Below are 23,268 nucleotides of genomic sequence, written 5' to 3'. Positions count from 1 at the left end.
AAAAAAACAGTGTTATGTTGTATTTTCTATAAACACTTATTACGAAAGCTACCTCACCAACAAGGAGCATAAACACATCTTAGGCTCCTTGCTGCAGGCACAGTGCAGCAAAGCTTCTGAGGGACAATTAGAGGCAAAAAGAGCCTTGGTGGCTTTTAGTGAAATCACATCTTATGGCCATTAAGTAAATGGATACTGTATGGAGAATTGCCACAGCATTTATCAGTAACGCAAGTTAATTATTTCAGGATACATGAGACAGCAGAGATTATCAGAATAAAGGCATCTGAGATATCCCATGGGCACTCAACAGCAAATTCATCCGTGATGTAAACTCACTAATGTACACTGGGACTGAATTTGGCTAAACAAGCTCTCCCTTCCTGAAAGGGTCATGTGTAAATCAGCTGTTGGAGTGTCCCATTTGGTCTGTCAGCCAGCTACCACATTCCACGGCTGCGCATCCGATTTAAAGCATATGAATATTTTGTTGAATGTGGTGGGATGAGATCTTGGCGGAAGCACAAGACAATGGAAGACCTGCCTTGCTGGATCAAGGCCTTGATGCCCCTCATGCCAAATTAGCTTGAGTTTCCATCCACAACAGCCTTATTTTACCTGGGCTATGCGCGGCTTTCGGAGGCTTTGTCTTTTCAAGGAGTTTCTACGTACTCCACTGTCACTAGCAAACAAACCTTGGCTGCTGGTTCATTCATGAGGCTTAAGTAGACAGCAGTCAGAACTAGATCAGTTTAGCTTCTCAGGTAGCCAACTGGTATTCAGGCTTTCACTTCAAGCTCCGTATTTTGTGATTATTGCTTACCTTCTTCTGTTAAACTATTTCAGAGATTTATGGGATACAGGCTGTTTTGTGTTCAAGAGTAGTCTAATCTTCAGGTAACATAACAAAACACAAACATAGGTAAATTTTTGCCTTTTTTTTTTTTTTTTATTAGAAAGTCCAGCCATTCTGTCAGCCCTTGAGTTTGCCACAAACTTTACATCTAATGAATTTGTATCTGGGCAACTTGGTTGTTAATCAGTACTTGCAGTCTGTCTGTGGCATGGATTTCTATGTGCTTCCTGCTAGAAGGTTCCTGCAGGCTCACATAAACTTCAAAATCGACTTCATAAATAAGCAAAGCAGTTTAGAATTTATGTCGTTAATGAGATATTTAATTCCATTATTAGAGGTGTTTTACTAAAATGCTGTCAGTTTCTGACCTGTAGGTGTCTGAATTGAAAAACAGAGCCATGTTTTGTTAAAATTATTTAAGCTGCAAAAACAATACACCTACACAAATAATTACATTAGCATAGAAAAAGCAGATGTCCTTGCAATAAATTACAAAAAAGGCGGCTAAACAGCAAGATGAAATAAGGCTCGTCAGTGCTTTTAGTCTTTGCAAACTCCACCTCTTCAATTAATCTAGCCCTTTTACAGATCTTGCCTCTGCTTTATACAAACACTTCTTCCTTTAAATAACTTGTCCTCTGCATTTTCCAATATCCCTTTAACTTGTCACATCTAGGGCTCAGGTCTGCCTTGACTCACTTTACATTCTTCCTACTGCCTCTTAAAAGTTTTCAGACTTTAAACAGTAAAATAGAACTGCTCCTGCAGCTTTTTAAGTATTCTGACTATCACACACTGTGGAATAGAGCTGCTCTCTGCGATACAGTATTAGACACAGGCTAAAACAGCAACTTTCCCTTCCAGTGCTTCCATGGAGTTCATGTTCTAAGATCATGCACTAGTAACAAGCAATGAGCAGCCACATGTGCAGTGACAACTGCACTGCATACAATCACCAGTGGCCTTTCACCCCAGTTCTCCTTTAAACACAGATCTCTCTTTTTGTCACTGTTGTTTGGAAGTCATTCTCAGATCAGGCTGGCTTGGCTCTTCACACAGGAAGGCAGTACAGTTTCATTAGCAAAACTGCATTTAACAAGTGAGACGTATTTGTTATCTTATAGTACTTGCAGAACCAATTTTTTAACAAAAATATTCAGCTGTTGAAAATAACCTTTTTTGCTACGCTCACGTATGGCAATCTGCAAGAAAGATCCACTGACTGCAATATAATCTCTTTAACAGTCACTGTGCTAAAAATGTATGTACAGCAGGATTAACTCCTGCTCATTGCACTCGGAGCTCAAGAGCCTCGAGCGCTGCCTGCTCATCCTCTGCCAGCCAGCCATGTGTACCCGCACTGCAAAGTGTGTCCTGCACGGTTAAGAAACACAGCAGAACAACATGAAAATGGTAATTTACCAGCAAGCTCAACACTGTGGCTTTTCTAAGATCTTAACCCGCTTTCTTTCCTTTCTCCCCTCCAAATGTGGAGTTCATCGTTTTTGCTAGAAACGATGCTATAAACACAACACCTTGTGAGCAAACTCTAAGGAAAAAATCATGTGGGAACCATGGTGAACGGTAAACAAAATTGAAATTAGAGAAGCCATGTTCAGAGCTTGACATGCAAGAGATGTGCTTTCCCTAACATACAAAGCACGTTTCTCAGTTAACTGTGACACAACTACATCAGGAGGAACTGCATTTCCCTCAGGTCCCTCCTCAAGCAAAATATACTGGAGGAGAGATGCAATTCAGCCCATCTACAATCCCTGCAATTGTTGGATATTTAGATATAATTTACAAAAAGGAGAGGTGAGGGAGAAGAGAGGAGAAGAGAGGAAGATGGCACATGCTTCAGCTGACTTGCAAACAGTTTCTGAAAGGGCCAGTGATGGCAACACAGCACTAAAAATCAGCCTTAGCATCACTGGTGTCAGCTGGAGCTGTGCATTCCTGATTAGGGATTGCATACACCTGTGGTCTGCAATCGAGTGCTAATCAGGGAGCACCACGTACCTTTATAAGGGCTGCTTGAGCAGCAGCTATGTAAGTGTCTTGCAGAATTTAGAAATGTTTAGGGCTGTGCACGACTGCTTAGTGCTGTGGAACAGTACTGTTAAGCTAGTCTTTTTGTTGGTAAATTAATATCTTCTTGAGCTTCAGCCCAGCTTGGAGCTGTAAAAATCCTCAGAAGAATTCCTAATGAAAACAGCGTTGTACTATTGTGTGGGCTGGCTATTTCCAGCTAGGCTGGGCTCATGTCATGTCTGCTTAGCGTGAGTCAATCCAAACCAATTGAAGCTGAGTTTACATGGGTGTTTACTTGAGTGCCCATAAGAATTTTGCTTCATTAGTTCTGATTGGCTCAATTAGGCCTGGGTTTGCCACATGTTTCCATGTGTCGGATGTTTTATTTATTTATTTATTTATTTACCTTCTCTGTGAGTCACTGAAAGTCGTATTGGCAACCTGGGTTTTTTTTTCTCTTTGCTGAACTTAAACTTTGTTTCTACAACTCTTGAGGCAGTAAAAGGAAAATAAAACATAAGTCAGCTGTGTTAAAGCAGAGCAGTGGTCAGCTTTGGCTCACCTTTTCTTCCGGAGGCTGAAATATTGACTGAATATAGATTAGTGGTTTTTTTTTTTTTTTTTTTTTTTTTTTTTTTTTTTTTTGAGATCAACTAATATTTCACTACGGGAAGTGTGCATAACCAAAGCCAGGATGGGAGTACACTTACCTATGTATTTCTTTTTGCCTAGAGAAGATTGAACTACCCTTGAATGTAAAACACTGTGGCCTATAAACCTCTGAAATAGCTGAACAGATGAAGGTGAGTGATAATTGCTCTTTTACAGGTTTCTGCTTTCTTAAACTGAACGGGAATTGAGTTTTTTTGTAATGTGGTCAAGTCAGGCTTCAGAAACAAAGATCTGGAGTAGCTTATGAAGGTAAATTAACATAAATGGACCCCTTGACCTAACTGGTTATATTCTAGTAACCTTTCCCATGCTCAAAATCTGTAGTCAGAAGTACCTGCTTTAAGTTTTATAGAGTATCTTATGCTCTAGATTCCTGTCTCCTTAAAACAGCTAACAGTTAAATTCCTAAACTCAATTGCTTACTGCCAACATAGCATCTTACATGGTTTCAGAGAGGGCTAGTCCATAAAAAATAATTACCCCTGCATGATAAAATTGCTTATATTTCCTATGGGACAGGCCTGCATCAGGTGCCTTTATTGTATCAAAGCAAGACTTGGCATTTGTCACTTGTTTTGTGCAGATCTGTGAGAAAAGCAACGAGCCAATAGGACCACCTTGCACTATAGGCAAGATGTTCAATTTAAGATAACTTGGACTTAAGCAACTGCTTTCATAGGAAACACAATTTTGATGATGCTTTCCAGCAAGGCTGTGTCAAGCCGACTGCAGCAGTTATATGCAAAATGGGATCTATTTTTAAGCGCTGCCAAACATCTGTGCTCTCAGCTACAACTCGCTCTCAATTTCAGCCTACTTCCTGGCATTGCTCAGCCTTGTCTTCAACAAAGAGCAACAGGAAGGGGGGGTGGAGGGGATGGCTATCCTGTCCCCACTGTAAATTTAAAAATAAAAAAATCCATGAGACATATGGTCTTGCATAAAATAACCATCGGAGAGAAGCCTTGTGCAGTGTCAGGTTAGTGAGAATATTCTAATTATACAATGTCTAAGCAGTGCCTCATTTGCAGTCACTGAGTAAAACAAATGTAGATGATAAAACTGTGGGTCACAAGAGATGTGTATTTTAACAGTATGGGAACCTTTACCCTGAAATTACTAAATTAAACCCTAAACTCATTACTTATCAAGTAATGTAAATAAGGATCAAGATGAACTGTTACTTTCCATAACAAGAAAAAAGTTGTTTGGGCTTTTTTTTTTTTTTTAGTTAGTAAGGCAAATCTGGCTTGGAAGAACTTATCACTAAGGAAACACTAAATAGACTTCAGTTGGACTTGCAAACGCTTCGTTTTAAGGGAGTTTACAGTATCACTTATGTAACAGAACTGATAGCCATACAGGGAGAGCTGACAAGTCAAATCCAAATCATGAGACACATGCATGCACAGAAAAATGGGAACCATGTCAGTTATGTTGCTGGCTTATCAAGCTCTTGGTTCTCTGGGAGAACGTTATATGGTTTGTAATATGTCAGAGAATGTCAAATTAAGGGCTGTACAACAGTGAAGGGTAGAGCAGAAAGCATTCTATTCCAGGCCATTGAGTCCCTTTAACAACTACATGCAGTAATTCCCAAAGCTATCTACTCAGTCTCAATCACATGGAAAACATGGCACAACGTTAGTTCTGAACCTTGCACCAAGTGCAGCTTAAATATTAGACCATCGAAGTGGATTCAAGAAGATGACTGATTTAAGCAGAATAATTCTTTTAATGATAACTTGTTGCACTTCTCCTTCCCCCAGCTCTTTAAATGTTTAATCGTTTGCTTCCTGGATTCCCAGTACACAAACTGAGCATATTTTCTTCCTACAGGAAATGATCCAATTAAGTTTATGTATAATTGATAATCAACTGTTTAAGCTGATTTTGCTCTTGAAAAATCTCAACAACATGCAGTCAGTTTACTGACCCTTCTTCCCTCGTCTCTACTTGAAGGATATCGTTTAGAGAAGGAGGAAAAAGAGGGAGCAGTCTCAGTGTGCTGTAAGCAAGGTGGACCTGGGAGGATTTTCACCTCTCGTGAGCAGAGCAGGCTCAAGGCAAAAATATCAAAATATTCCAGTCCCTGCTTATTACTGGATCAACAAAGTGCTCATCACTTGACCAGTGTAACATGCATTTTAGACCCAAGTGGCTCAGCCCACACTAACAGCACCAACATGGTTTAAGAGCTGCTGGAGATTTACCGTGATCTCTGTCGTGGGCACATCTAACCAGTGCAGCCCTAAGTTTCCCACTTCTAGTGTAATAAAGTTGCCTTACAGCAGGTGACTGTGGGAGATGTGGATTGATTCTTAGAGCTTAACAGTGTGTGACTACCCCGGCCAAAAAGGCAAATCAAGGGAATTCTGCTAACAGCACAGAAGGAGTCAGAGACTGATGACAAGAGGCTGGAGCACGTTCTTGTAACTGAATACAAAGAATTCTACAAACCAAAAGGATGAAATTGTTCTTAAGCAGATTTTGACTGAGCTCAGCATAACTGCTTACCACTCACTAGACTATTCCCCTGCCTTGCAAGAAGACTCACTATCCAGCATGAGCCATTTATCTCCCTGTGCTTTGGTATCCTTCCCCATCTTCTGTTGGCCTTGACATATCGGACCATAAGGCACTTGGGAACAGGCCTGCTCCTCGCTGACAGTGCCTAGTCTGGCATGCCAAGCTGTTGTGTGTGCCGCTGACACATCCATTTCAGATAATTGTTCACTTTGGGCCCTACAGATTGGCTTTCATCAGTCTGTGTAACTTAATGGCTGGAATGGCTTGTTAAATGCCCAGAAATTGATACAGGAACCATGTAATTGGGGGGAAAAAATCTAGGTATTAAATAGATAAACTATTATTCAAGTGACTGAATTCTAGAGAGACGTCTGTAACTGTTCTTTACAACCGGAGCACACTCTGCCTATTGCCAACAAATTTTACTGGAAAGAATTTTATAATTGGGCAGTAAGACTTTTATAGCAGTGCTTGCTTATGCTACTTTAGCAAAGAGTCTGTCACTGTCTGTTAGGAACCCGGTTTTTAAAGGGCCACAGGTGCAGCATGTCTTTATTGTTCCTAAGTATGTCCATTGTATGGTCCTAATAATTCCACTTCATGTGGGACATGGATGCTCTACAAAGAGCTAGGCAGCCTCTCCCTCAGGGTGCCCTTTAAACAAGCGGTGGATGCACAAGCAGCCACTGAGGAATTAATTCATGTGGGGTAAGGTACTGTGCAACAACTTAGATAGGTCTGGCGGGGAGGGTTGTTTGTTTGTAACTAAGTACTTCCTTTTACGTTCTACAATCATCATGCTCCTGTCATTCTTATCTAGTAAATTTTTAGAGAGAGTTAAGTACAAAATATATTTTAGCTTCCTGTATTATGTGCTGCCAACGCACTTCAGTATAAAAATGGGTTTAAGTCTACTTACAGCTGTCGCATACCCTAATAGAGCTACTGAAGTGAGCTCCATTAGTGAGACTTTTACAGGAGCAAGCCTCATCCAATTCTGTCCAGAGAAAAACAAGGCAACTTGTTTGCTTAAACGCAGAGGGAAGCAGAGATTTTTTTTTTTTTTTTTTTTTTTTTTTTTTTGCTTTTCAGTGTGACACATAAAAGGAATTTACACTTGATGATCTGCGCAAAATACATGCACAGGAATAAGCCACAGAAGCAAGCAAAATAGGAAAATAAAAAAGATTCTGTGATTTCAAATGCAATCAATCAGGTGATATTTTAATAATGTAACTGATAAAATTTCAAATGGTTCTTTATTACCTTTAAAAAGTATCTTAATTTGCCATAAAACATAGATAGGGGGAAGGGAGAAAAGAATGGATTTTGCTTTCTTACACAGTACGAAAGTGTCACACAGTGATATAAATTGTGCACTCCCAAATCCTTTCAGTTCACACTGCCATGGCTTGCTCGTGAGGCCGTACTCCATGTAATTATCAGCCAAACTAAATCAGTAAACTGTTCCAGATAGAATAATATCTTGCCTTCAGCATTTTTCTTGTAAGCTCTACACTTTCTACTTAGATTTATTTACTCTGACAATGCTGTTCAGTCAGTATTTAGTGCGGTTAGATATTAGCAATGCAGAAGAGCTGAAAACTTAGCAAAACAGTTTGCTTTTCACAGAAGTCTGAGCACAGTTTTTAATCATTGGTTGATGTTATTCAAAAGAAACATAGTGTGTCATGGAGGTCAAGCCCTTACTAATTTCACTAACTAACTTCACTAGGATTTCTATCCCAAGTGAGAAGCAGCTTTCCACAACTGAGTTAGTTTTCTGCTAAATGCTCATCTCCAGTTCTCTTGAACATCAATCCACAGCTATCACTAAATATGCTTTGTATATGTCGCCAAAGAATTCTAATAACTGCTTATATCTCAAACAACTAGCAGACTTCCAGTTGCTTTTCTCCATCAGCAAAAATTATCTGCTCAGTTCTCTTAAAATTCACTACATGTGACAGCCCGAAATTTTCACAGGTAAGAGTCTGTTGAGACAACTATAGCAGAGGTGACAAACAAATCATTCTTAATAGTTTTGTAGTTTTGCTTAAATGTTTTAATTGCAGGGTTTAGAAACAGTGTATTTTTAATAAAAATATGTCCAGTGTCAATGGAGAATTTCACAACTGCTCCTTTGAACACACTTGGAGCACTACAATGTATTTGTGACATGGGTATTCAGTTTTCATCTATTTTGAAATTAGTTTTCCCTCTTGGAACATAGTGTCTTTTTAGGCCTCTGTTATCCAGATAATTTGTAAACTATAAGGATTTATAATTGCAGATAAATGAAAAACTGGCTATTTGATGTTTGATTAAATCTTTCTTACCAATTTTATAATGAAATGAGAATGAATAATCACTTAGTCTTTGATTGATTGAGTTAAAATTTCAGTGTATCAGTCAACCACATTAATATGGACTCCATATGTGCATTTTAAAATAAAATTATCTATGGATACCTCCATCTATGCTCAGTGGTAAAACAGGGATTCTGACAGTGTATAATTGCCCGACAGCTTGCAACACATAGAGTTAACATTTTTTTCTTTTTTTTTTTCTTTTTTTTTTTTTCTTTTTTTTTTTTTCTTTTTTTTTTTCTGGAAGAGACAAGGAAGACTTCAAAAGCCTTCACAGCTAAACAAAACTCCAGTTAATGAAATGCTTTTCGGGAAGCTTCAAATAGTGCTCAACGATCCAAAAGCTCCAAGAGCATTAAATCACTAGCTCTATTTGTTTTAGTTTGATTATCTACCCTAACAAAAGAAAATGATGCAGTAAGATTGAAATCAGTTGATGCCAGTGACAGAAAATCTAAGTTCTGACCTATCAGAAAGGCAAGACTCAGTCTTACCTTCATTTTCTTATGCTTGACCTTACCTTCTTCATGCTGTTTTGTTTGTCAGCGAAAACACTTTGCATGGGCTGAACAGTCATAACATGTAATCTTTTGAGGGACAGAGATATAGAATGAGCTGAGTGTTGAAATACCTCCTCAAACTGCAGTCTGCTAAATAAAACCCTAAACAATTCAGTTTAGCCACAACTTAAAGGAGCAATTCAGTTGTAAAAACTCCAGAATGGTTCCCTTTAAATGTGCTTTTCCTATACAGTCTCTGTCAGCAAAGTAGTCCTATTTTCTCCCTGCCAGAGCTAAACTTCTCTTTTAAAACCAGGGTTGGTATCATTATGTGCATTGCTTCTTGCTATACAGCCATGATAAGCACAAATCTTGGATTTTATTGGATAAGGTTTTCTCAAGTACCAAAAGAACCTGGAGTGGGGCTTATGCAAACCATTCTGTCAAATTTTATCAGGCAAGTTTCCCTCACTCTGTGTGTGTACACACACACACACACACACACACACACACACAAAAAAAAAAAAAAAAAAAAAAAAAAAAAAAAAGCAGAGCAAGCAGAGACGCTTCAAAGCTTTTGGGCCACATCAAAATACCAATTTTTTGGTCAAGAATAGGGAATAAAGCGACAACTGACTGGACCTTCTGCAAATCTGCATATTTTAATTACAGAATCCTTAGGCTGTGATCTTTGTGAACTTCAGGACATCCTATGCCTGCTACTTCCTCAAGGAGCAAGAAGAGCAGAGAAATCTGATTGCTGGGAAGAGTCCAACCTGCAGGTCAGTGGCCCTCATGGAGGGGAAACTCCAAACACAATTGCTTTCTTCATTTATCAAGTATTATCTTGACACCAACTTTTTAAAATGCAATATCCTTAGAAACGTAATGATCTAATTGGGACTAAATATATATAAAACTACCTCTTACATATAAAGAAGACTACCTCTAATGGCTTCAATATTGCATCAGTTAGCACTACTGGAGTGGGGGAAAGCAGAATAGCACAGAACGAGATTTTAAAAAGGTGTACCACATGGACTGTACTGTGTTTTCAAGAAAATAAATGACAGTGCATGATAAGACTGGCTATACCTCTTTAGATTGTGCAAGGAAGCTCCTAAAAGTGCATTTGCTCTGAGCAAAAAAGAAAACAGTTGTTTTATTATGCCATTAATTTCCACCAAAAAGAAAAATCCACACTATTTAAGGGAAATGACAAACTCACGGCTGCTTAATATCCTGTATGTGAGTATATCCTCTATTTTTTTTAAAAAAAGAAGGGGAAGAATTAGAAAAGAGAAATAAATTTTGATCTCTGGGGAAAAAAAAGAAAGGATTTCCTTTTTGCTTCTTTAGAAGCCTATTGTCTAAGGTGAAGTCAGACTTTTCCCTTGTACTGTTTAAAGCAGCTTTTATGCATATGAACTGATATGATAAACTACATGCAGCAGCACTCAAGCTCCTTCATTAAGCAAACAGCCTATAGTCAGAGATGAGGCAAATAAATTAAGTCTTCCCAAAAGTGTCCTATTGACTAAAAAACTGACTGCTTCCTGGAAAAACAAGTTATACCTGAGGTTGACGTTAGTATTTAGAATACTTTCCTCTATACAAAGATTTGTGAAATACACACATCTTACACATTCCTAAGGTTTTTAACTAGTGGTTCTCAACTCTCTTGGAGTAAGTCTCATTTTGTTCAGACTAAGCAGGCATTCTTTGGCACAGACCCCTCCAACTCAGTGAACTTAATTGAGCTTGGATTTATCAAACTTCACACAGTCTGAATGTGAATAATTGCAGGAGTGGCAGGCAATGTTAATTTATGGAATGTTATCTCTAGGATAAGGAGAACATAATATATTGCAATCACAGATGTAGGAATGAATTCTACCTGGAAAAAGGTAATGAAGAGTATAAGTGTATGCTATAATTTTGAATAAGTCTTCAGCTTATTGCCTGATACTCACAGAATTAATGATTCCTTTAAGTGCTTGGAATCCTCCAGTGACAGGGAAGACTTGTTCTTTTGTATCAGCAATTTTTTCAAGCTTTGGAAAGAAAGCACATGCACGCATATGAATTGTTTGGCAAATGAAACGTGGTACACTGTTTTTCAGCCTTAAAATGTAAAAGGATGTCTAAAAATAACTTGGCAAAGGAAAGAAAATTTTAAGTCCCCCCACCTCACAGCTGAAGAGGCTGTTGATGATTTTTCTAAATGATTTTTCTCAAGTAGACTTACTACAGCCTACTGCCACTAACAAAATGGTTTCACTGGCTATCCACCATGCCAAACACAACCACCCAAAGGAAACATTTCAGAATCTGTATTTCAGCAGTAATTTTTCATCTCCTTCTGATGTTGTCTTCCCTGTTTGCTCAGCCTCAGAAGGCTCTTCTCTCTATCTTGTACACTAACACACCTTCTGTGTGCTTCTCCATTTAAGGCACATCCATGGCACAACAGTATCTATACTGGTGATTACAACACAGTTTTGCTAGAGCACAGGAATCCCAGAAGAGGTTTAAGTTGACTGCTGACATTGATCCTTCTTCCTTTTTCTTATCCCAAGTCTGTTACCAATTTTGCTCCAGGTTTGTCTGTAGCTATTCTATTAATGCAACCTGGAGTCTAATCTGGTCACCACTTTAGCAGAAAGGTCTATTTCTACACCTCCTTCTGCAGGCATCTACAAGTTAGCAGGGCTATCTGCGACAGGTCTTTCCTGCAATGAAAGTGACACCCGCACATTCTATTAATGTCTACGAACATAACTGAGTTCTTGCTTACTAAGCAGAGAAGGTATACTGCCTAAGGTCACCCAAATTAATTCCTCTATACTTAACAAAACTCTTATAAAATCATGAAATAAGATATTGACTAGAAATTGGTAACTAGCAAACAGTAATGTTCTTACCTGTTCTTGTACAAAATCAAGGACACCAACACAATAAACTCGAGCCCCCAGCTCTCTGGATTTCTTTGCCTGCCCCAGAATAGAAAAGAGGAATAAACTTTTTTATTCAACAGGCAGCATGTACTGTTCAGAATATAACATGCACTTGCAGATAGTGCTCACCTCTTTCTCTGCATACAAGGGAATCTGACCATCGAGTTTGCCATCTGTCAATGCAATGATGATACTGGAAAACCTTGAGGCTCCTTGCACTGCAATTTGCTCATTAGCCTGAAAATGAAAAAATATTTATCCAGCTTAAATGTACACTGAAACTTGTAACCAAGATGCATAGTGTTTTGTGGCGAGAAACAACATGCTACCTCATTACTAAAATCCATCTCTTGGCTTCCTTTTTGCTGCTTATTAAAAAGGATATTACTCATCAGTAGTAGCAAGAGTTCAGGCAAGGCTGTAGGCAGCAATGTAGCTGGATAAGGACTAGGACAAATATTTTGAAGTCACTAGTGAGTCCATCTCCAAAGTGCTGGGTTCAGTGACTGAGGAACTTTGGAAAAGCTTCATTCTTTCAGAATGGTTACTCTGTAGGCTTTGAAGCTCACATCTCTTTAAATGCACCGTAACATTCGCTTTGGTATCCCCAGAATCTCAGTGCTACTCAAATGGTTCTGTTTGCTTTTTCAGTACACAGACCACAATTACAAATTTGACTCTACCCCTATAAAGGAAGAAAATCACTTTCTATGTGTAACAGTGAAATCTTAAATGCTCATCTCATTTCTTAACTTCATGGCCTAAATTTTAGCAGAATGATAAAGTGGAATTTTATTGCACACCTCAATAAAATATAAGCAAATGGGAACTCTGTAATTAAGACTTCCCAAAGGTAAGGCTAGTTGTGGCGAAAATGCCGGTTTGCACAATTAGTTGTCCACAAACCCATTCTGTAGAAGGTTCAGATATGCTCACAGCCCTACAAAGCTCTGCATGACTATTTACCATATAAGTGGAAAGCTGTATGAATTTGATCTATGACAAAGAACAAACAACCACTCCTTATTGCCAGGTTTTGACAGTGGCTATCTCTTGCTTAGGATCTGTTGAACAGCTGGACAGTCTTGGGACCACATTTAAAAAAAGAAAAAAAAAAAAAAAAAAAGAGTGAGAGATTTGAGTGTAGCAGACCGAATCATGTAATCCATTTAAGTTACAAGTTGTTTTAATCTCAAGGGTCAGAAGAGAGCAATGAGATGTGCAAAACCTACCTGTTTTAACCCTTCATGAATGTATGTGTCACCTGCTGGTTTGACCTCCTCTAAATCCTTAAGACCTTTCTTGATTTTCTCTCTGAAATCAGTAAGATGAAAGATTTAGAATGGCAGGGGAAGTAGGGAAGTGGCTAGTTTATTGATGGAAAAAAAATGTATTTGTCATAAATGAGGCCCAAAATTAGAACCCATAAAACAAAGCATTCAGCTGAGATATCACGTGGAGGCAGATCTTCCTTTCACAGCAAAGCAACACTGTGGGTAATGTCTTTTAGACCTAACTAAGCACACTATGGCTTAGTGAGTCAAAAAGTTAGATTCAGGTAAAAATCTTTCATGTGAAGTGCATATTGCAAATATATGGCCCAATCCCAGGATTAAAACAGCTCAGTGGAAATACTGTTGAATTTTTCTAAACTTACTATGCTTCCTTAAACTGACGTCACTTACAACCACACTGGAATTAGAAAGAAACCCCCTAAAACAGCAGTTTTATGTTCTATATCAATGTATTTAGTACATATATCTACATATTGACATGGATAATTATATAAAAGTGGTAGGACAGAACAGATGTAACTGATATTTGATTTAATTACAGCACAGCCGGTATAAGAGATGGGAAAAACAAGAAAGAGAGGTTATATTGAAAGAATCAAATGTAGAAGCTCTTAATTTTTATGCAATTAAACTTCCACTGAAGACCACGAGAAGTTGCTCTAGCAAAGGACAAGTGAAATGTAAGCAGAAACACAAAATTAGGGCTGGAATATATACAGCAATATAGTAAATATAGGTGACATTGAGGAAACAAGCAAGGATAAGGAGATGGATGAAAAATAGATTGCAGGATGCAAGTTCATTTTCCTTAGAGCCAACGAAATGAGAAAGAATGCATAAGCCACTATGCCTGAATGCCACCCACAAGTCATTTGTTCCACTGGTGCGGTTCCTCTATGTTTAGAAGCTCTGTTTCAAAAGTATAATCCATAGTCATAATGTTCAATTTGTAATAATCTCCCAAATAGAGGATAATTGCTACAATTGGGGAGGGGAAAAAAAAAATAAAAAATAAAAAATAAAAAATAAAAAATAAAAAGAAGTGCTGCATTAAATAGAGTGAAGAGAACAAGTTATGTAAGATAATACAATCTGTTTGATCTAAATATTTTACATTCAGCATCTATAGAAACAACTTGAAAGTGATTATGTATGAACGTAGATTATAAACCACACACTTAGTGCTTGCCAGAAATGAGTGGCAGCGCATCACAGGCGTTAGTGTTCTGCTGCCAAGAAACAAACAGCAACTGAAGCCCCAGTTTTCTGAAACAGATTTGATTTTGCAAAAATAGCTTTTGTACAATCAGTTCAGTTTTATTTATCCAAGAGTGTTTAGTGACCCAGCCACACAGACATCTCTGGTGTTTCCAGGCCTCTGCCTAAAGGGGATTCCAGGAAAATCTTTGGCAGCAAGAGCTTCTTTAGCTGCATTTAATTGGTCACTACCTCTCTCTCTCTCAGGGCATAGATGTTCCAGGTAGGTCCAGACAGATGTGAGCAAGCTCTACCCATGCTCTGAGTTGGCCAGGAGGAAGTGAAGTCTGGCCCAGAAGCCCTAAAGCCACGTTAGCGGACAGGGGTCCGCATTAGTGAAAGAAAGGGCCCAAAGAAATAAGCTCCAGCAGACAGTGAGAGGCTAGTTCAGTCTCACTAACAAGAGTATGCAGTCACTGGCTTACACCAGCACGTCTCGAGGGCCGCAGGTAAGCACATGTCCATCTGAATCCTTTTGATAACAAAGGCTCTTTAGTCAAGCCTCTCCCATATCTTGCTTTCTGGTGGTCCCTTGAAGCCTTCTTTCCTACTCTGCAGTCCTCTAACATGAAAATCCTCTCTCTAGTTCTGTAATAATTTTTTTTACAGATACAAACTCTAAAGGGAAAGTCTGGTTTATGTAAAACTCATCTGTACTGAAATTACAGAACCATGACCTCAGTCCAGGTGCCTGGACAATACTGCAGTACATTTCAGTAACAGTAATAAAGGAGTGCCACTGCCTCCATGACTTAAGTCAAACAAGGGAAGAAGGAGGAGGGAGGGAAATAAAAAAAGAAAACTTCAGCAACTTGCAGCCTGCTTGTGTTTGGGTTGAATGATTACAAATATAATGTCCCTTCCCAATTCACCGTATGTGCTGCATCACACCTCTGTGTTTTAGAAAAGGCACATCTAATGTGTAATACCTATCCTGTTACGTCTTTTAAGGTTTGTAATTTGTTGAGATAATTATTCCAGCAGCAGTCAGGCAAATATAGCTGTGGGGATACAAACTCTGCATCATGCTGTTCTCGCTCTATGCTCTCTCTGTTTCAGAAAGAAGGACCTTGCATCGTGCAGAGGACGCACTTGTTGCCAAGAGAACTGAGCCTAATTTTTGTTGAGGCATATAGACCTGTCTGCAAATACTGCTGCCTGACAGTGGAAGACAGAGGTAAGATCTCCTTAAAATGCAAAGGATGTAGATCACACCCCTGTTTTAGAAGAGAAAAGATTATGCTACAGACTTGTGATGAATCACAGGCCTTCTTAATGTTTCAAGAGACACACTACTCTTTCTGAGAGTAAGCACACATATCAGAAAGAGGAAAACCACTCGCCTTAATGGAAATAAGCCTATCTCCAACATGTTCAAAGGGATAGGATTATTCTTGATAGAAGGCAAAGCATACTTGAAGACAGCAACTTAAAAACTATTCAAAACCCTGCTTTTTCTAGAGACAATTTTGCACTTGTACATTAGTGCTGGACATGAAAGAACCGACCAAAATGATCACATAAACCTCAGGTTGTGCTGAAACATGGGCATAGTGTCCTGCAAAACGCTAGGTTTCCATTGGTGTCTACGCAGTTTTAAGGAGTGGTGTTCTTAGCTCTTCTGGACAGGGGACAGTATCTTTTATTTCTTTTCCGTGTTCCAGTTTATATATTGAAATGCTGGAATCTTGAGTCATTTTTTAGTTTATTCAGAGCAGAGCAAAGCATTGTTGGCAAAAAATACTGCAGAGTAAATTTTGTAAAACATAAATAGATACTGGCAAATTTTGATCCCCAGTGAGCATTTACTTATAATCAGAAATGAGGCCATCTGCCTGAAAGGTAATGTACATGATCCCTAACAAATCAGGGGAAACAAAAGTTGTACCTTAGTATTGCTGTCAAGCAAGGAGTATAAAACATGTATACTTGATTGGAAAACAAAGGGAAAAAACAGTGTTCTTTAAACAAGAGGAGTGGGTGATCCTATATCTCTACTAAACACCGTTGACACTACTGAATGTAAACTCTACATATCAGCCTCCTCACATGTGTAAGGTGGAGGAGCTGTTGCCTTTCTATGCCTCTGAAATACTACAGAGGGTGAGTACCACAGTAATAACTATTCTTTTTCAAACTTTAGGCTTCCTGGATGGGCCCAGTCTAGGAAAAAAAAAATTAAGTAGCTGATTTTCCTGCATATTATTCACCCAGCACATCACAATCTCTGCAAGATGGCTCTATTTTGGCAAGCTTCCTGCATCAAAGTGCAGGGTTTGTTCCCATGACTAAGGTGGAACATGCGTAAGTGCTCTGCTAGATTACAGGATGTGCATATTTCAACATTTCTCTGTGCAATAATGGAATAGTCAGTGAAGTCTGACAATAAGGTTCAGTTGGTAATGCAGTAGATAGACAACATCACCCTCACTGATAAAATATTTCAAAAGCTCCAACAACAGTTTCCTCTGAGCAGAATCAGCAAATTTAGTCTTGGCCGTGGATATTGCTCAAGTGCCGTAGAAGTGTGTTTCCTAAATCTCCAGTTCTCATGGCTAGTGTATAGCTTGCAAAAAGAAAATGCAGAAGATGCTGTATATTCATAAACGTACCAGCTTTTCCAAGCAACTCTTTTTTTAAATCTAGTAACATAATTGAGCCCAAGTGTGAATGCATAAATTGGTTTACTGCTTTGCATACGATTTCCAGTTAAATTCAAGGGAAATATATATCTCTACAGTGGGATATAACCACTGTGAGAAGTCTTCTCCAGGTCAATGTTATTTTTATTTTATACATTGTAGTGCTTTGTGTACTGTGGTTAACAATTACTTCTGTTTTCAGAATTACTCACATAACATTTCTCACAGTCAGCAAATCTTTGGCAATTTCAGGGCTTTAGCTCCATTGTGTATGGGTTTCTCTAAATCCACAGTTTTAATTTGCAGTAAAAAAAAACAAGAGCTTTGTGTGAATAATTAGAACCTTAAGCACTTTGAACTAACTGCTAGAGTTAAATTGTGGTTTCCTAACAATTGTGAATTAGCAGATAAATAAGAGGAGGGCAGGGAAAAAAGGAAATCCCTCAAAGTCCAAAATGCACATGATAGAATCAAAGCTGCAGCATCCCAATACTGCAGCAATACTTCGCATCATTGTCTTCCGTTTGGAACAAAGATAGTAGCAAACAGTGAACCATTTTGCATGTGCAGGGGGGTTGGACTAGATGACTTCTGGAGGTCCCTTCCAACCTTATGCATTCTGTGATTCTGTGATTTTCCACTTTTAATTCCTTTAATATTTAAAATCACAGTGTTCTTAGTGGATCTAGCCATCTTACTCAGGCACACAGTCACAGTTACTACTGTCCACTTCTTTATTCTCCCTATAATTCCTCCTAAATAACAGGGGTGATTTCCTCTCCTCTACCACATGCACAAAAGCATCAACACACTGTGGATCTGAAAGGTCTTCAAGAGGAACTTCTTAGAACTGAAATGAGTTCTTCCTATTTTTAAACTAGATTTCCCAGAAAAGGGAAAAGAGGAAAAAAAAAAAGAAAAAGAAAGAAGAAGGGACAAAAAAAAAAGTTCTTCCTATAATTTGTGTGCCACAGACATGCAATGAAAAAGGCACTTGTGTTTCCATGGCTGGATTCCAGAGTTCTGCCAAACCATTCAAAGTGGCCTGAATGGTATCTGCGCTATCTACACTGACTCTCAGTGTCTGATAACGAATAGGCCACTGACAGCAATTAAGGGCCTATTGAAATTTAAAAAAAGATAATAATAATAAAAAAAAAAACTCATCGACTTTAACAGTCCTTGGAACAAGCTTAGGTGTCCTCTTCTGACCTCCTTCAAGCCATCTGGAAATATGGCTAACCTTGTCTCACTCCACAACTCTGCAGACCACAGATCTGATATTCAAGTCAGGATGGCTGGAGGTGAAAAGTTAGGAGTTCTAAAGTCAGTTTTGGGGTTTTTTTTAATGCCAAAATAGGACGGGATTAGAATTATGACTTTAGACATCCGATTTCTAGAATGTCAGCATACATTTCTGTAGCAAAATACACTTGTCCGTTGCCAGTGACAGGTCTCTTCAGCACGTTCTTGTACTTGCTATTATGTATTATTAAGAAAGCAGTAAACTAACTGAATATGACAGACTGTGCTTTGTATTGACTCTGTTAAAAGGAAGCAGAAAGGAAAGATTACCTCACTTCCACTCTGCCACCAGTGCATTAGTAAGATTCCTAAGTGGTTTATTTAAATGCTCAAAATCCAAGAAGAAGTTTGGTGCAGTTTACACAGACAGAGACAGAGAGGTCAGGTTTGACAGGGCTGAGAGCATATTTTATTTGAGGAAAAAATGGATGGGAAACATCTTGGGTTTAGACCATAGGAACAAACAGAGCTCGGACTACCAAGAACCATGCAATTGTCCTCTGCCAAAAGCAGTGATTCCACATTATGGATTTCAAGTTCCCAAGACTTTTCATTTTTAGTACTTTCCAGATATCTCTTTTTTACCCATTTTTCTCCTTTTGTTTTCGCCATCTATTCCAAATCAACCCAAGCTGTTGATCATTACTTCCTTTACAAATTACAACAAGCAGCCTTGAACATACCAACTGAAAAGGAGAGATCAGGCACATCAAACGTGCCCATGGTACCAGAAACATCTCACACATTTCAAGTGGTACAAACTCCAGTGTCTACAACTTGTTTTAAAGTCATGATTTGAAAATATATATACCTTATATGAGATCATGGGAAATGTCAACATTGTAGACTTTACTTACGTATTAACCAATCCAGAGGACTTCTCTTTAGATCTTGCTTTATAAATTATGAGCAAGAACCTTTCTCCTTTTGTGCCACTGAAGAAGCAGTTATGCATAGATGAAAATAAATAAACAACTTAAGCTGTTCTGCAAAGCAGTACAGAGTTCATGTCATGAATTTGAGTCTCATCAGTCTTCTCCTTCCTTTTTATCAGGCTATCTACTGAGATCTTCATGAAACTAACTCCATCTCTACGCAAAGCCCACCATTTAAAGGTATTACTTATTTGTTTAATGCCTGTTCCAGTTTTCTCTGATTTAATAAGAGACCTTTAGTGGGGGCACAGGAGGAAGAATAAAAAAGCTGTTCACTAACCTGTCTCCAGTTAATGGCAAAATGACATGTGCTTGGGTGGAAAACACGATGAATGACAGTCTCATCTTGGGGCTTTTAAAAAAAGAGAAATAGAAATATATATACATATACATATTTTAGACAAATGCAGAAAAATGTACAGATGCTCACCATTCCATTCACGCATTCATGCTTTACTACTACTGCCTTCATCCTCTAAATTTCAAACAATATGATTTTGAATTACAAATCAAGACTGAGAAAGGAATTAAGGGGTTTCTGCCCATGCACTCCTTGCCCAGATGCTCTGAGAATAAAGTAGCAGAATTATTATTCTTTCTTGCCTGACTAGAATCCAAATTAACATATGTTAAACTTAGAGATAAGAACTCGAGCATTCCAACTGAAAGTGAACTTCATAGTTTGTGATATACTAAACTACAAAACATGATATGTCCTTTTATACTTTGAGTTGCTGATGTGAAAGTCGGCTGGGGACATATGCTCAGGGTACATTTATAGTCTGGAGCATGAATCATAAATACATTCAAAAGTGAGTTTCCCCCTTTTAAAGTTTGATCTAGACACAATGTAAAATTTGACCTGTTCTTTTTGATTATAAAACCATCAAAATGAAATAAGTGGTGCCTTATGACAGATTTTCTTTTAAGTTTTAAGTAGCATAAATAGCATAAAAACGCTTTCAGAATAAGTACATTTCTATCTCAATAATATATAATTGTGATAGCTTAAATCAACTTCCTTAAAAGTAATTACAGAAATATGCATTATAAGAAATGGCACCGCATGAAATGAATTTATTAAGGAATTTTTTTCTTTTTTTTTTTCTGTAGAAGCCCATCTCTCTCTCCCAACAAGACTGAGATGAACTGTATGAAACTGTAAGTGGAGAAAAGTGTCTTCCAAGACATAGCGTGCTGGAAGCCCAAGTCAGCTACCTTCCTAAGGTAAATTTTAACATTTCTCTTATCTTTCTTTAGTTTATACTCATGGAAATTTCAATATATTTGCTAAACTTATAATTCATAGTGTTTGTGTATCACTATTAATTTATTGGGGTAATATTACTGAAGTCATAACACTTGTAAAGATGAATGACCACAATTTTTCAGTTGATTTGTGTTAATGATATTACTCAAAAAACAGGCATCATGAAGAAAAAAGTAGTTGCTTGGTAGTTCCTGCTCATAATACTTTCTGCTTGCAAGGTCTGTATCTTCTGAGATGCTCCAAATGAAATTGAGTAATGTCAATACACTACAGATCTTGGGATTTATTAGTCATCTTAGTTGCTGCAGACTGTTGCCAAAAAATGAACAAGTACTTGCAATCTCAATCTCTGTACATTATGTCACTAACTATCCCAAGTAATGTTAGACTTCTGTATTTGAGATAAAACTCTTTCGTGTTATGTGACTTTTGAAAGTCACTTCAAAACTATCACCTCACTCATTGATTTGTCTTTATTCAATGAAATCCAGGAAAACCATGGAACTGTCCCCTTACTCTCATGCCCCCATTTTGTGACACTTTCCAGCACTCAGAGATTGTGATGAAAGCAGAGGAACCATTTACATACAGTGTTAAGATCAGATCGGTCTTTTTCCAGTTTAAGAAATGATAAGGTTTCTTTTCAGTTTATTTTCAGTTAAGGTTCTTTTTCAGTTTAAGAAATGGCAAGGTGGCCTATTCTGGAAGATTACTGAGGACCTCACTGACCTTCAGAGACCCTCAAACTCCACGTTGGAAAGACCTGCGGAGAGGTACAAAGAGCCCCACAGCTACCACACCGCACAACGCTGGCTGCCAGAACGCAGGCCAAAATGAGGTGCTCGTAGGTTTGACTGGCTGCCTCTGCACTGTTATTAACCATCCTTGGCTGGGAAAGGTCAGAGGAGTAAATATGGTGAAACAGTTTTATTTGAAATAATATGGCCAGAAGGCTGTGAAACCCAACTGTTGTAAATGGGAGTATCATTTGGCTGCAAAAGATGAAAAAAATGGACAATTTACACTGGGCAAGTACCACCGTTTCAGTGTGGATGAATGTATTGTTTGGTACTTGCTGGAAAGAGGAAGAGCTTTGCTCGCACTCTCTCCTTTTTCTTTTAGGATTACAAGATAATTTTGAAAAACTTTTGTCACTCGTGTTCCATAAGATTTGTCTTTTACAGGATGGATGTAAGCAATGTGTAAGGATGAAAGATTTATAATTGCTTGCCACATTTCATTTTCTTTAGGAAAGAAAGATGGTAAAATCTATGTATGTGTCTTTGGGGGCTTTGTTTTATCGGATTTTTTTTTTTATTAAGATGCAACATCACAGTAATCCTCAACTCTTCGTACAGGGTACAGCTAGACAGTATTTACAAAACTCTATCTGGCACAGCAATTCTTGCCAGAAAATAGTGTTAGTCAGGTACACAGCCATGGGATCATATATTATACATAGATTATCACACAACATGTTTCCAATATTTTCTAGCTGTTTAGGCTTTAAAAGCCAGGCCTTAGCATCTTTATGAAACTTGTACATATAACAACCTTACAGAAGCATGTTTTATTTTCAATGTATTCCATTATAGAAGCTACAATGAGCAAGACACACCTCACAAATCTTTCTGTCAGCTGATGGACAAAATCATATATTTCATACCAGTTCTGTGCTACACTCCCAGATCTGAAAAGAAAAACAAAACCACGTTAGTTGGCCTTATTTAAGAAAAGCAGGCAAAGAGGGTGAAAAGTTCAGCGGGAAATCAGAAAACACGGGATAATCTATTTTTTCTAATTATTTCAGATGACCACCAACCCAAGCTCAGAGTAGCACTTGCACACATTTCATCAAGGCAAGATACAGCGGAACGCACACTCACTACCAAATCACAGTGAGAGGGCAAAACTATCTTGCCGTGCGGCCCAGCAGTGATTCACGGGCCCCCACGGGCTTTTCTCCTTCTCCCCCGGCCGGCGAACGCCAGTGTGCTGATGGTGACCTGTTATGCACAAACCTCCCTATTAAAAACATGATAATCAACAGCTGTTGTGGGGGAAGGGTGGCAGATGCTGCTGACGGCTTGGGCTCACTGAGAAGTATCCACACGTAGACTTGTAGTCAGAAAGTACAGCTTTGCTGATTTTTTTTTCTTTTTCTTTTTTTTTTTTCTCTTAAGTTTCTGTGAATCTGGAGGGCGGGGGGGAGGGGGGGTGGGAGGCAAGGATTAAATAAAATAAATAAAATCCAGCCCACCCAGATCTCCTGCACTACTTTGCCTGATAGTATTAATAATAATAATAATTTTTTTTAAAAAAAAGTGTTTCGGAAGGCTAAAAACTTTCTGCACCTCCTCCCGCCGCGCAGCTCTCGCTCCCGCGGCGGCGCTCGGGGCTCCGCGCCCACCGGGCGAGAAACTTTCCTCGCCGCCCGCGGCGGCTCCCGCCGCTCGCCTCAGCGCCGCCGCGACCGTTGCTCCCTAACGGTCGGCGCCGCGCCCCTCACCGCCCGCGCCCCGGCGCCCCTCAGCGCGCGCGCGCCGCGCCCCCCTCCCCCCGCACCCCTCCCCGCGCCGCCCGCCAACGGCTCTAACGGCCGCCGGCGCCGCCGCGCAGCCCCTTACTTGTCGAGCACGAAGTACAT

General features: G+C 38.9%; 1 protein-coding gene and 1 long non-coding RNA gene across 3 annotated transcripts in view; one reads left to right on the top strand and one right to left on the bottom strand.

Annotated features, from left to right (window-relative positions):
- The window catches only part of ANTXR2 (ANTXR cell adhesion molecule 2), a 101,403-nt gene extending 78,135 nt beyond the window's left edge, over positions 1-23,268 (bottom strand). The window contains exons 1-7 of one of the 2 annotated variants that reach the window (XM_026042559.1): positions 23,249-23,268; positions 22,240-22,311; positions 19,632-19,703; positions 13,150-13,231; positions 12,047-12,154; positions 11,885-11,953; positions 10,934-11,014 (exon numbers count right to left, since the gene is read on the bottom strand). In XM_026042559.1, coding sequence (XP_025898344.1) covers positions 10,934-11,014; positions 11,885-11,953; positions 12,047-12,154; positions 13,150-13,231; positions 19,632-19,703; positions 22,240-22,311; positions 23,249-23,268 — 504 coding nt within the window. Of the gene's footprint in view, positions 1-10,933; positions 11,015-11,884; positions 11,954-12,046; positions 12,155-13,149; positions 13,232-19,631; positions 19,704-22,239; positions 22,312-22,975; positions 23,020-23,248 lie in introns of those variants that run through there. The other variant, XM_026042560.1, reaches the window with a different exon arrangement.
- Positions 2,933-20,572, top strand: LOC112950092. Its single transcript, XR_003249946.1, has 6 exons — positions 2,933-3,138; positions 3,623-3,693; positions 9,633-9,742; positions 15,529-15,646; positions 19,471-19,531; positions 20,465-20,572. It is a non-coding gene; the product is annotated as an uncharacterized LOC112950092 (long non-coding RNA).

The sequence above is a fragment of the Nothoprocta perdicaria genome, unplaced genomic scaffold, assembly GCF_003342845.1.
Source record: "Nothoprocta perdicaria isolate Ctin4 unplaced genomic scaffold, notPer1 scaffold_308, whole genome shotgun sequence".
Lineage (NCBI taxonomy): Eukaryota > Metazoa > Chordata > Aves > Tinamiformes > Tinamidae > Nothoprocta > Nothoprocta perdicaria.
This window is presented reverse-complemented; position numbering and strand designations above follow the sequence as displayed.